The sequence below is a fragment of the Dromiciops gliroides genome, chromosome 4 (genome assembly GCF_019393635.1).
Source record: "Dromiciops gliroides isolate mDroGli1 chromosome 4, mDroGli1.pri, whole genome shotgun sequence".
In the NCBI taxonomy this organism is placed as follows: Eukaryota; Metazoa; Chordata; class Mammalia; order Microbiotheria; family Microbiotheriidae; genus Dromiciops; species Dromiciops gliroides.
In genome coordinates, this window is record NC_057864.1 from 242,720,734 (window position 1) to 242,735,410 (window position 14,677).

The window sequence follows — 14,677 nt, forward strand, 5'->3', positions numbered from 1 at the left end:
ATTTGGTCGTCTTGTTCTTCAGTGCTCATGTGTGCTGCCATATGTACTTGTAAAAACATTACTCTGGAAATAATTGGCTGCCTAAACAGCCAATTGTTATAGAAGATGGGGAACTCAATCAGACCTTCCAAATTAAACCAACATATACTTGGATACTCAGTGACTTTAATCTGAAGGTGGAAAAGGTGAGGTAGGTGAAGAGGGTGAAAATAAAGTTGGGAGATACGTTCAGGAATAGGGAATGAGAGAGGACAGAGACTTGTAGCTTACACAGAAGCCTCACAACTATATATCATGGATTTTTTTTCTTTGAGAAAAGAATAAGGTAGGTTTGGAACTGGACAAATGCTGAATAACATCACACCCCAAAGTCAAATTGATTATCTATTTTTTTTTCGTGGCAATGAGGGTTAAGTGACTTGCCCAAGGTCACACAGCTAGCAAGTGTCAAGTGCCTGAGGCTGGATTTGAACTCAGGTCCTCCTGAATCCAGGGCTAGTGCTTTATCCACTGTACCACCTAGCTGCCCCTTGATTATCTATTAACAGAGAAGAAATTCCTCATTAAATGATGTGGGATCTATTCCTGAATCAGCTCATTGTGTTTAGTGAGACCATTGACTTTTTAGTGAATATAAAGTTAGAAGAAATAATAAAAATGAGGAAAAAACCCCACAAAATGTAATTAAAATGACTGCAACCTGACTTATCTAAACAATGTACCGATCTTTTAAAAAATGGACAGAAAAAAGGACTGGCACTGATGACAGCAATTTATTCAGAGGTTTAATTGACATCAGTGAAGAGACCAAAATAATTCAAGAAGCACTTTAGTCAGCAGATATCTATTTGACTTACATGCCAAGCCGAGACTGATGGCAGCCAAAGGCAACACTAGTTTAACATGTCGACTCATTTGTAAAATCTCACAGAGAAGGATGGTGGAAGACAATGAGCAATATCACCTCATAAAATAAAGAGCTGTGGAGGGTAACCGGTTTAAAGAAAGCCTGGCAAGGCGCCTTACTAGGCAGAGTCATACTGAGGATATTTAAGGATTAAACTGGAAGGAGGATAACAAGCAGAAGAAAGAGGGAAAAGATCAGCAAAGTGTTGTTGTTTTAAATAACAAACCCTTTTCTCCACTGAAGAAAGTAGAACTGCCTACTCTAACACTATTTGTTCTTGATCTTCCTCTAGAATATTATTATAGAATGGACTTTAACATTATAGTCCTGGATATTCTTTTTTTTTTTTCTTTTTTGCAGGGCAATGAGGGTTAAGGGACTTGCTCAGTGAACTCAGGACCTCCTGAATCCAGGGCCAGTGCTCTATCCACTGCGCCACCTAGCTGGCCTTGGATATTCTTATAGAAGTAGATATGGCATTAAAGAGATGGAGGAGGGGGACTGTGATGTCGACAGTGACAATGAGGGAAAATAAGAGTTAAGACAGAGAGTGAGAACAGTGAGAATGAAGACAGGGAAGGGTGAAATGAAGCTGGCTTTGATCTCAATGTCCCCAACCTTTGGTGATTCCTCTTTGGTCTCATCTCCCAGCTCCCTCTCCCATGGAACATGATTATTTGGAACAGGAAAATGGAGCAGTTTCTTTTCACCCTTGGAATGAGGTTTGGGTGGGGCCCATGCTACCCAATGTAGGGTGAAGTCCAGGCCTCAATTATCAGATCTTGTCATATATGCTTTCAGACTGTTTTGTCCTTGGTGAGCTCAGAGACTAAACTCATCACCACCATTCCCCTTTCAGAGACTTAGACTCAAAGACCCAGAGACTTGTCTAATGAGCAAAAGGAGAACTGGCCGAGCAAATGGAAAACTTATCTTCTAGTCCCGACTCTGCCACTGACTCACTGTGTGACTTTGGGTAAATTACTTCTCCTCTCTGGGTCTCAGTTTATATTTCTGTAAAATAAAGGGTTTGAAGCACTTGGAAGCTTATGGTCTCTTCCAGCTTTGGTAGTCTGTGGGTACATGTTCTGTGGTTAGGAAGTAGGAAACCTCTCTCTAGACATGGGGTAACAGTATCAAGAAATTTTAGATCTCAGGGCAGCTAGGTGGCGCAGAGGATAGAGAACCGGCCCTGGAGTCAGGAGTACCTGAGTTCAGGTCCGGCCTCAGACACTTAACGCTTACTAGCTGTGTGACCCTGGGCAAGTCACTTAACCCCAATTGCCTCACTAAGAAAAAAAAAAAAGAAATTTTAGATCTCAGTGGTCATCAGAGGATCATAGATTTATATCTGGAAGGGTCTTTAGGAGAGCAGCAATGTTGGCCAGGAGGGCTTGCTGGGTTTGGAGTCAGAACACTTGGGCTTGTATCTTGGTTCTGCCACTTATAACTCTAGACCTCAGCTTCCTCATCTGCAAAATAAGTGGGTTGGATCTGATGACTTCTTCTTTTTTTTTTTTAGTGAGGCAATTAGGGTTAAGTGACTTGCCCAGGGTCACACAGCTAGTAAGTGTTAAGTGTCTGAGGCTGGATTTGAAATTAGGTCCTCCTGAATCCAGGGGCGGTGCTCTATCCACTGAGCCGACTAGCTGCCCTGACTTCTTCTTCTTCTTCTTCTTCTTCTTCTTCTTCTTCTTCTTCTTCTTCTTCTTCTTCTTCTTCTTCTTCTTCTTCTTCTTCTTCTTCTTCTTCAGTATTTTATTATTTTCCAGTTACATGTAAGGATAGTTTTCAACATTTGTTTTCATAGGATTTTGAGTTCCAAAATTTTCTCCCACCCTCTCTTCCCTCCCTCCTCCCCAAGACAGAAAGCAATCTGATATAGGTTATATATGTACAATCACATTAAACATATTTCTGCATTAGTCATATTGTGAAAGAGCACATGGGAAAATCCTTAAAAAAGAAGGGGAAAAAAAGCAGCCCCAAAGTAGAAGCAGTATGGTTCAATCTACATTCATAATCCACAGTTCTTTTTTCTAGATGTTGAAAACATTTACTATCATGAGTTCTTTCAAATCATTTTGGATCATTGCGCTGCTGAGAAGAGCCAAGTCTATCACCATCATGATCTGATGACTTCTAAGGACCTTTCTGGCTCTAGATCTTTGATTGATTCTATGATCTAGTCTTAATGTTTAATACAGCGCCTGGCGCATAGTAGGAGCTTAATAAATGTTAATTGATTGACTTGTGTACCTCCCCTCCCCATTTTATAGATGAGTAAAGTGAGACCCAGATTAGGCAAGTAATTTACCCATTGTCATACTTGATACTAAGTAGCAGAACTGGGCCTAACATCTAGGCCACCTGACTCCAAATCATGTTCTTTCTACAACATCATAGGTCTCAGCTCTGCATTCCTGATCTGGACTTGGCCACCTACCCAGTGCCTGCCCCAGCTGGGCTGGTTTGGAGCTTGGGAGTCACTGACTCATTTTAGATACTCTCAGGGATAAGGGCATCCGGGAATCCCCTCAAGGGTGGCACCACTCCCACCCCCAGACATTAGGGAGCTGGGACATCTCTGGCCCCTCCCTGCCTTCCTGCCCTCCCCCTCTCTTCTCTCTTCTCTCTCCTCTTGACTCAGTCTGAGATAGTAAGTCTGCTGGGTTTTAGAGGGCCAGTGGGAGGAGGGGGTGGGGGCAGGAAGGACTGAAATTAGTAGAAAGGAATTCCTGACTAAGGTGTGAGGGAACGCCTAGGGGAGACTTTCTTCTTGAAAAAGGAAAACTGTAGAACTACCACTAAGTTTGAACTTTCCTTTGTGGTATAAATAATCACAGCTCATATTTATATAGCCTTGCCTTGTGGCGTACAAAGTGCCTTTCTTGAAATAGCCCCATGGATGGGTGGTACAAGTGTTTTTATCTTCATTGTGCAGATAAAGGGATCTAGGTAAAGGAGACTGTGGCTCAGGAGTTGGTGTCAGAGGTGGGGTCATAGGAGTTGGTGAGGAATCTAGGGTCGAGAAAAATAGAGTAAATTGCCCAAGGTCACACAGAGAGTAAATATCAAAACTGAGACGTTGGGAGCAGAGCTGGGATCCAAATCCATTGCCCTTTCCTGAGTCCACTGGGTACTCAGTGGCCCACAGTCAGAGGCAACAAGAGGTAGCATTGGAAGGGACATGCTAGGGGATGTGGGAGTAAAGAAAGGCATGAGGTATAACCTGGCCCAGGATGGAGGAGTGTACCTACAAAGCTTATGTTGGCAGAAGGTCCTGTGCTCTAACAAGGGGGTGTGAGAGACACTCAATCCAGCCGGGAAATCTCCTTCCCTTGGAGGATTTTAAGAATGGGTAGCCTGTAATAAAATGTTGGATTCTGTTCAGAACCTCAGGTCTCCTCTTGGAGCTGGCTCAGGGTAATTCACCTTCTTCAGGGTAAGGGCTTTCCTCTTTTGCCTCTAACTAAACATCCCCAATTCTTGAATCTTCAGCCTGAGGTTGGGGGATCATGTCCCTTTCCAGCTCCTGAGGTCAGAAATCTGCTGCATTTGATATAGGTATATATCAAATATATCCCCTTCCTATATCCCCCTTTCTCCACTGCTGTCTTCATCCCTGGTGGCTTGGGTTAAGCACCCACTTTCCTCTTTCCCTTCTACCCACTGTTTACCCACACTGAAGACCACAAGATTACTGTTTTTAGGAGTTTATTCATAAGGGAAAAGAGAGTATGTAGGTTAAGAAATAATATCCCAGACTTAGGTAACTAGAGAGGCAGCATGGTACAGTGGTTAGAGAGAGGGCTGGCTTCAGAGCTGGTAAGACCTGAATTCAAATCCTATTTCTAACACATATTTTCTGTGAGACCCTGGGCCAGTCACTTTCTTTCTTTTTTTTCCAATCACTTACTTTCTCAGAGCTACTTTCTAAGATTGTAAGTTACAAAGCAGGTGTATCAGTAGAGGGAATTTCCTCACTTTGAGTTCCTTAGTCTAATGAAATCACAGGTCCAGTACAGAAAAATGCTTAGAAGAGAAGTCTACTTGCTTCCAGATAATTGATAACTATAGTTCCCCAGGCCAAACCTGGTCTAGGAGTCTTCTTTGCCTGGGAGAGAGATGCTGTTGTATCCTCTGCTCTCATCATGGCCCTAGAAGAAAATAGCATTGTCTGTTTAGAGTAGGCCCTGGCTAGTTTTGTAATTTATTCACCCGGACTTTGTGGAATGCTACCATTGGTCCAATCTTCCAATCCAAAGCTCATCCTCAGCTAATCAGAAAGCCTCCAGGTGGGGTGGTGAGCCTGGAGTGCTTCACCCATATTACTTTGAGTCCTTCACAATCTGTTGCTCAACCTTCCTCTCTAACCTTATCTTGCACTAATCTACCCTGAAAGGTAGCTTGGCTTAATAGATAGGGAGCCTACTGAGGTCAGGAAGATCTGTGTTTGAGTCCCACCTTTAATTCATGTTGATTGTGTGACCTTGAGCAAGCTGCTTAACCTCTCAGTGCTGAAGAGAACTATCAATTGCAGAGTAGTGTGATCTGTTCTAGTGGAGGGAACTCTCTCACTGGGAGTTCCCTATAATAATGAAATCATGTGTCTGGCAAAAACACACAAGTGATTTATTGAACCAATTACCCCCCCCACCTTCACTGACCCCCAAAGGAAAAACAAGGCAATATAAAGCAATTTCCATAATCTTAAACGAATTAGTGCCCAACCTGACACATGCGTCACTCCCAAAAGTTCATGAACCAGATAGATTCCTCAGTTTCCCCTTTCTCTCCACTCTACTGTCTGGCTAGAAGAGGCTGCCTTTGGTTCTGGGATAGGGAAAGATGAGTTTCTGACCTAAAAAGTCTGTGATGTTCCCATGATAGCTTATTTAGGAAGTGTGTTTTGTCATAGGGACCAAGGTCCAGGGAGGGAGACATTTCTAATCCTTACCTCACCCCTCACTTTTCTCCCCAATTTGTATCTTTGTAGCATGCAGCCCAAATGGAACAGAAGCAGAATGAGACAGAAAACAAGAAAGTTCACGGGGATGTGGTGAAGTATGGCAGTGTCATACAGGTAGAGACTCACCTCCTAGATATTCCACCTGCCCCCCCCCCCCCATTGCATTCATTTCTTCCTCTATCCCCAACCTCGGCCTTCTGTCCTTCATGTCTCCCCTCATACACACCTACTTGGAAATGGGTGCCCTATGAAGAAGGCATGAACTTATTATCCCTCCTTTCCTTCTCTTCCTCCCCTCTTTCATCTGGAGGAAATTGGAAGGAAGGATGATATCAGGAGGGAACTTGAGCCACAAGGAAATGGTCTGGGGAAGATGACCTTGGGCTACCATCTTCTGGATGGTAAACTGACTCCTGGAACATAAGGCTATGTGTGGGTGTGGGGCTAGGTTGATTTGTCTCTTTGTGTTGTGATTTGTGTGCATGTGTGTGTTGGTATAAGAATGTGACTGTGAGACCTGGGTATGGTTTTGAATGTGTGAATTTCTAACTCTTTGGGTAGGACAATGACATTGGTAGGACTGTAAGACTTGGTGTTTTGTTTTTTTAGGTTTTCTTTTTGTTTTTTATTGGCGGTGCAATGAGGGTTAAGTGACTTGCTCAGGGTCACACAGCTAATACGTGTCTGAGGCCAGATTTGAACTCAGGTCCTCCTGAATTCAAGACCAGTGCTTTATCTGCTGTACCACCTAGCTACCCCCTTGGGTGTTATTTTTTAAGTATGTATCTGTGACTTTATGAGGCTAAGGTGTGAATTTGTGTGGCTATGGGTACAATTGTATTTGTGTGGTTTTGTGACAAAGTCACAAAGTCATTGCATACTGACTGAGGCTTGCTTGTCAGCTTTGATGGAGACTTTTTTTTTTCACTCCATGTACTTCATCTACGACTTAGCGGTTCTCACAGGATGTAGTGAACAAACAGAAAGGCATCTTGAAACTTAGGCTTGAAGGCTTCAACAGAGGACTGAGGGAACTGAACATTTCCCCAACAAGTTAATTATGTTATAAGATTAAGCATTAATTGGTTTTCCCCATTTGGGGCAGCAAACTAAGATCCTTTCCCCCAAATTAGTATAATAATAGCATGAGAGACTGGCTGAAAAGACAGGAGCTTTCAGAGGATACCTTGTGAGCCCTGATTTTGTATGTGATTGTGAATGTGTGTGATTGATAGGTGATAGATTAGAAATGTGTATTTTTTGGTGGCTGTGATTCTGTGTGTGACTGATGGCTGTGATTATGAATGTATTTTGGTGGGGGAGGGCAGTTAGGTGGCACAATGGATAGAGTGCCAGGCCTAGTCTCAGGAAGACTCATCTTTGTGAGTTCAAATCTGGTCTCAGATACTTTCTTGCTGTGTGACCTTGGGCAAGACACTCAACCCTATTTGTCTCAGTTTCCTCATCTGTAAAATGAGTTGCAGAAGAAAGTGACAAACCACCACTCCAGTATCTTTGGCAAGAAAACTTCCAGTGGGGTCACAAAGAGTCAGATGTGACTGAAAAATGAACTCCCATTTTTTGTAAATGTCACTGCATTTCTAACTGATTCTCTGTGTGACTGACAGGTATGATATAAATATGTGTGTTTGTGACTGTGAGATTGTACATGAACGTATCTGAGTAACTGTATGTAACTAGGTGAATGAGAAGGATTTGTGAGAGTCTCTGTGCATGTTTGTGACACAATGTATATGTGTGTGTCCCGAATTTGCTGCTGGCTCATCTCCTTTTAATTTTAATTTTTTGGGGGGGCTGGGCAATTGGGGTTAAGTGACTTGCTCAGGGTCACACAGCTAGTACATATTAAGTGTCTGAGGCTGGATTTGAACTCAGGTCCTCCTGAATCCAGGGCCGGTGCTCTATCCACCGTGCTACCTAGCTGCCCCGGCTCATCTCCTTTTGCTGGTACCTGGCCCAGGGTCTCACCCCTTGGGGTTGCCCATGACAACCTCCTGTCCCTGCTTCCATTTCTTTCTTTCTAGCTCCTTCACATGAAGAGCAACAAGTACTTGACAGTGAACAAGAGGCTTCCAGCTCTTTTGGAGAAAAATGCTATGAGGGTGACTCTGGATGCTACTGGCAATGAGGGATCTTGGCTCTTTATTCAGCCTTTCTGGAAGCTTCGGAGCAATGGGGACAACGTGAGTCCCAGGCTGGGAACTGAGGAGGGTTGGGAAGGATGGGACTTCCTCAAACACCAAAGGTCAAAGGGTCTTACTAGAGGCTAAAGCAGTGGCACTATTTCTCCCACATTTTTACTTCTGGTCCTTTTGGGGCATGGGCTGGGGTGAACATCTCCCCTCCAGCTTCACAGAGGAAGAGACCAAGGATTAGAGAGAAGGCTGGAAAGTCTGGAAGGAAAAGGCTCGATTTCTGGTCCTAAGGAAAGCCAGGTGACTAAAGGAAGAGAGTTCAGCCTTCTCTCCCTGCTCCTCATATTCTCCCCTGTTCTCCCCTACCCAGGTGGTTGTGGGGGACAAAGTGATCCTGAACCCTGTCAATGCTGGACAGCCCCTGCATGCCAGCAACTATGAGCTCAGTGACAATGCCGGCTGCAAAGAGGTGAGACCCAGAGAGTCTGGGAGGGCTGTCTGTCACCTTGGTTTTGTCCTTTTCTTGGCTCTTTGGGGACACAGCCATGTTACCTGGGCTGGTGAAGGATGCCTGCACGGTTTTTCCCATATCTCAGGATGTTGCTTATGTGGGCCACTCTTGGTGGAGAGGAAAGGGAGCAGTGAAGTGGGTGCCCTGGTTATAGGGTTTCTGGGTCCCAGTCCAGGACCTAACTGTTGGATATGGAGGGTGAATATTTCCATAAAATTGAGTGTCTTTTCCACTGTTCTCTGAGTGGGAGCAAGGGGAGGACCCTGCAGCTGTCCCTCTTCCAGCTCCTTGGCATATGACTCCTCAAGGCTCTCTCAGCCCCTACCTCCTTAGTCCCTTGGGACCTATGGGACCTCACAGGATTCATTTCCTTTCACCTAGGTCAACTCTGTCAACTGCAACACCAGCTGGAAAATCAACTTGTTCATGAAGTTCCGGGACCACCTGGAGGAGGTTTTGAAAGGGGTAAGAAAAAGCCCTAGACAGAGTCTTCAGGATAATATACTTTGGTATAAGCTTAGAATCCCTGCTATTTCAGAGTCTGAGGCTGGTGGCTCTCTGTAGAACAGGAGTTCTGAGCTTCAGTTGGCTAAGCCAATCAGGTGTCCCTACTAAGGTCAGCATCAAAATGATGAGTATCCAGGATCAGGGAACCACCAGGTTGCCTAAGTAGGGACAAATCAACATAGATTGGAAATGGAACAGGTCAAAGCTCTTGAGCTAATCAGTAATAGTTTCAGCTTGTGAGCATCCCTTGCACTCCAGCCTGGGGGAGGTAGGGAGACCCAGGCATGCTTTCTTTACTCTTTGCATCCTCTCCCATCCTCATCGTCACAGCCTTCCCATGCTTGGCCCACCTCTCTCCCCTTCAGTCCCCCTAGCCCTGTTTCCCTGTCCGATCCCTCCAGCTCTCTGGGGCAGCCCTCCCTTTCCCATCACCCCAGCTCTGCCTTCCCCACCTCATTCTGACTCTCCTTTGCACCTTTTAGCCTTTACTCTTCTCCCACTCACAGTTCTGCCTCCCAGTCCACTTCTTGGTGCCTGAACCTCACTTGCCCTTCCCAAACATTTCCATTTAGTCTTGAAGCCCTCCCTGAAACTCATTCCCCTATCCCATTTTTGTCTTCCATTTCTGTATCTTTATATTCTGTAATAATTCTGTGACTCTCCTAGGCCCCCTTACGTTCCCTCCCCAGTTTTGTCCCCTTTCTTTTCCTTGTTCAGTCAGTTTAGTTCTGTCTGACTCTTTGTGACCCTGTGGACCATACTGTCCATGAGATTTTCTTGGCAAAGATACCGGAGTGGTTTTCCAATTCCTTCTTCAGTGGATGAAGGCAAACAGAATTTAAGCGATTTGCCCAGGATATTATAACTGATAAGTGTCTGAGGCTGGATTTGAACTCGGGTTTTCCTGGTTCCAGACCCAGTGCTTTATCCACTGAGCCACCTAGATGCCTTTCTTTTCCTTAGTCTTCTTTCTATGCAAGTTTTTTGCACTTTGGGGTTCCCCTCCTTTTTACTTTGGTCTTCTCACTGCAGTTGACTAATATCACTTTCCTTCTTCCCCTACCCCCACCAATGACCTTATATCACATCTTGTGCCTTTTGCCCTGTGTCTTCTGTGGCAGAAAGCACCCTTTCCCACATGGATTTGGTAGCAACCCTGCCCAACTTGGGGAAGGAAGAATCATAATGGAAACTGGGCTTCAGATATGCTTATATTTGAACTAAGAGAGTTTTATTTGACAAGTGGGTGAGGTGACAATCCTTCCAGAAGAGTCCCAGAAGCATAAACTCTTCAGGAAGGGGAGTGGTCATGAATAAAGAAAAAAATAGAAACTTTTTAAAGAAATGATATCATACTGCCAAATGAGCTGATTGAAATGTAAATAAAAAAATTAAAAAAGGAAGCCAGATGCTTAGTAATGGGAATGCCCTATCTTAGCCGCTGAAAAGAGATGAGGAACCACCTTCCCCCTTTTGGTGGAGAGGTAGGGGACCATGGCTACGTAATGGTGTATACACTGCCAGGCAAGGTCATTGAGTCTGCTGGTTTTCCTTAATTGTTTTCCTTTGCTCCCGGAGAAGGCTCTGTTGGGAGTGGTGGCATAATCCATAAATGACTGTGATGTAAAAGTCAACAAAATGCTTAAATAATGGAATGGACTGATAGAGGCTTATGGGAGTGGCCATTAGAAAGTTTCAAAGAACAGGAAGAAAAGAGAGAGCCTGGCTGGGGGTGGGGGGTGGGGGAGGTGCGTTCTGTGAAGTTTCTTGGGAGGGTGGCACCACTATGTCGGGATTCAGGGTGACTTGTAAGGGGAGCTGATTTAAAGTGGAACTGAAGACTAGACCCAAGTAACCCAAGAATCCAGGCTAAAGGAGTAAACCAGCATCTGTGAAACCTACTTAACAGTCTGGAAAGGGAGGCTGATTGATGAGCTAAATTTCAACAAGTCAGTGTAAATAATTAACACACTCTAGCACAGTCACACTTTCATCACTTCTCCCACCCCTCATAGGTACCTGTTGCTTATAACCTCTTTTCTTGATCCCTCTGCTTTGCAGAGTTCTTCCCCATCAGGCCTTATCCTGCTGTATTCCCCAACACTGAGAGGTCCCAGATGCCTCTTTGTCTTCACACACCTTCAGTGATGATGATGATGGTGACACTGATGGCTATAATGAAATGCCTGGCATTTGTTTTGCATTGTAAAATTTGCAAAATGCTTTACAGTAATGATTATCTCATTTGATCCTCACAACAACCCTGGGAGAAAGTGGCTATCATTAGCCTCATTTTACAGATGAGTGATCTGAGGCAGACAGAGGTTAAGTGACTCACCCTGGGTCACATCGAACTAGTGAGTTCAGATTTGAACTGACTCCAGACCCAGCCCTCTATCCACTGCACCCTTTAGCTTCTTTTTTTTTTTTAATTTTTTTCTTTTAGTGAGGCAATTGGGGTTAAGTGACATGCCCAGGGTCATACAGCTAGTAAGTGTTAAGTGTCTGAGGCCGGATTTGAACTCAGGTCCTCCTGACTCCAGGGCCAGTGCTCTATCCACTGTGCCACCTAGCTGCCCCACCCTTTAGCTTCTAACCCCCCAGTTCTTGGAATCTCCAGCTACTTAAATTACTCCGAGCTTTCAGCTCAAACTCCATCTCTTCCATGAAGACTTTTCTGACCACTCACTTAATTTTTTCAGAGCATACATGGGATCCTACCAAGCAAATTAGTGCTGTTACATGCTGGGTTTTTTTTGGCAGTGCAGTGAGGGTTAAGTGACTTGCCCAAGGTCACAAAGCTAGTAAGTATCAAGTGTCTGAGGCTGGATTTGAATTCAGGTCCTTCTGAATCCAGGGCCAGTACTAAATCTATGTACCTGTCTCTCACTCTATTTTGAGTATATTCTGTGACCTCAGGAGTGTGAAAAACAGACCTTTCTCCTTTTGTTCCTAGAGAGTGTATGGTATAATCACGTGCTGGATTTCTGGAGTCTTAAAGTCCTAGGTTCAAATCCTGCCCTACACACTTACTAGCCATGTTACTGACCCTGGGAAAATCATCTAAACCCCCCAGGTTTGTTTCCTCATCTGTAAAATGAGAGGGTTGGATGTGATAACAACGTCCAAGGTCTCATTCATTTCTAAATTCATAATTTCTATACTTATTTAAAATTTTTTTTCTTTCTTTTTTTTAATCTCAACTTATTAAGTGGTACAGCTAGGTGGTACAGTGAATAGAGTGTTGGGCCCGGAGTCAGGAAGACTTCTCTTCCTGAGTTCAAATTTGGCCTCAGACACTTCCTAGTTGTGTGACTCCTGGGTGAGTCACTTAATACTGTTTGCCCCCACTTTCCTTATCTGTAAAATGGGCTGGAGAAGGAAATGGCAAACCACTCCAATATCTCTGCCAAGAAAACCCCAACTGGGTTCTTGAAGAGCTGGACATAACTGAAATGATGGAACATGAACTTCAGAGCAGGATTGGGAAGGGAGCCTCGAGTAGAGTGTGCTCTGGACAATAGAAGGGAAAAGGAGAGCTGTCATAGGATGGCTTACTCAACTCATGGGTCGTGACAGCTTGGGGGTCAGTGCAGCTCGGGTGTTCTATAGGGAGGAAAGGGCTCCTTTACTCAGGCCAGTCTGGTTTGTTTCCTACAAGGTCATAGGCAGAGAAGCACCAATCACCTAGGAAATTGGAAGCTTCTACCCTGGACTAGAAGATTCCCAGAAATGGGAGGTGCCAGGAAAGGGGCTGGGTAGAATGAAGGGGGTCCCAAGCAGTAGGCAGGGACGTGGTTAGCTAGCCAGCAGCCTGTTGGACAGAGGCCTAGAAAAACACAGGCCTGTGAGAGACATACAAGTGACTAATAAATGGTCTTTATTCTTCAGAAACTGACAATCCACCGTTGGGAATAAAGCGCTCTCACAAACATCCACAGTACATTGGGCAGAAAGTGATTAGTGTCATAAGAGAAACACAAACACAATACCGTGTGAACTCTGACAACAGCAAGGTCACTTCTGGCAAGAAATGTGCCATTTGAGCTGAGCTGGTTAGGGTTTCTGCAGACAGATGTGGGGTGGGTGCTTCCCATGGAGGAAATAATAGGGGCAACATTGAAGAGATTGTAAAATGTTCAACATATTTGGGAAATGGTGACTAGTCCAGCTTGACTAGATTCTAAGGTGCATAAAGGGAATTAGCATCTATGTTGTCTTACCTGGTCAAATATAAGCTTCCTGAATGTAGGGATCCTTATTTTTTTACCTTTGTATTCAGAGTGCCTAGTGCATAATAGGAGCTAAATGAATGCTTAGTGATATGAGTGATTGGACAGAGATATCTGCCTGGTCTCTCACCTCCTCCCCTGACCCTTTTCCTGCCTTCTTTTGTATATTCTTTTCCCAACCCCATTAGATTTTTAGAAAATATTTATTTTAGTGAGGCAATTGGGGTTAAGTGACTTGCCCAGGGTCACACAGCTAGTAAGTGTCAAGTGTCTGAGGCCGAATTTGAACTCAGGTACTCCTGACTCCAGGGCCTGTGCTCTATCCACTGCGCCACCTAGCTGCCCCCCCATTAGATTTTTCTTTTTTTTTTTTTTAATTTTTTTTTTTTTTAGTGAGGCAATTGGGTTAAGTGACTTGCCCAGGGTCACACAGCTAGTAAGTGTTAAGTGTCTGAGGCCAGATTTGAACTCAGGTAATCCTGACTCCAGGGCCAGTGCTCTATCCACTGCGCCACCTAGCTGCCCCCCCCCATTAGATTTTAAAGCTCCTTCTGGTGGGCAGGGACTGTTTGTCTTGTCTTGTCTTGCCCTGTCTTTTCTTTTTTTTCTTGTCTTGTCTTGTCTTATCCTGTCCTGTCCTGTCTTTTCTTTTCTTTCTTTTTTTTCTGGGCAGGGTAATGAGGGTTAAGTGACTTGCCCAGAGTCACACAGCTAGTAAGTGTCAAGTGCCTCAGGCCAGGTTTTTTTTTTTTTTTGGTTTTGTTTTTGCAGGGCAATGAGGGTTAAGTGACTTGCCCAGGGTCACACAGCTAGTAAGTGTCAAGTGTCTGAGGGCGGATTTGAACTCAGGTTCTCCTGATTCCACGGCAGGTGCTTTATCCACTGTGCCACCTAGTTGCCCCCTCAGGTCAGGTTTTTTTTTTTTTTTTTTGGACAGGCCAATGAGGGTTAAGTGACTTGCCCAGGGTCACACAGCTAGTGTCAGGTGTCTGAGGCTGGATTTGAACTCAGGCTCTCCTGAATCCAAGGCCAGTGCTTCATCCACTGTACAATCTAGCTGCCCCCATCCTGTCTTTTCTTGTCCTTTCTTGTCCTGTCTTTTCTCATTTCTCATTTCTCCTCTCTCCTCTCTCCTTCCCTCCCCTTCCCTCCCCTTCCCTCCCCTTCTCTTTCTTTTTTTTATTAATTGTATCCCACGTGCGTAGCACCATGCCTGGCACATAGTAGGTGCTTAATAAATGTTTACTGGATTGGATATCAGGAAAGGTTTCTTGGAGGAGTGGGTTGAGGCTGGCCTTTGCCAGGCAGAGATAGGAAGGAAGGAAGGGCATTCCAGCCATAGGTAAAAATGTGAACAAAAATGCTTAGGCTGGAGAGCACAGGGCCTGTTTG

General features: G+C 44.6%; 1 protein-coding gene across 1 annotated transcript in view; it reads left to right on the forward strand.

The window, feature by feature from the left end:
• The window catches only part of ITPR3 (inositol 1,4,5-trisphosphate receptor type 3), a 133,342-nt gene that overhangs the window by 43,086 nt on the left and 75,579 nt on the right, over window positions 1–14,677 (forward strand). Inside the window, exons 4-7 of the mRNA XM_043963070.1 lie at window positions 5,907–5,993; window positions 7,925–8,083; window positions 8,406–8,504; window positions 8,928–9,011. Coding sequence (XP_043819005.1) covers window positions 5,907–5,993; window positions 7,925–8,083; window positions 8,406–8,504; window positions 8,928–9,011 — 429 coding nt within the window. The remainder of the gene's footprint in view (window positions 1–5,906; window positions 5,994–7,924; window positions 8,084–8,405; window positions 8,505–8,927; window positions 9,012–14,677) is intronic.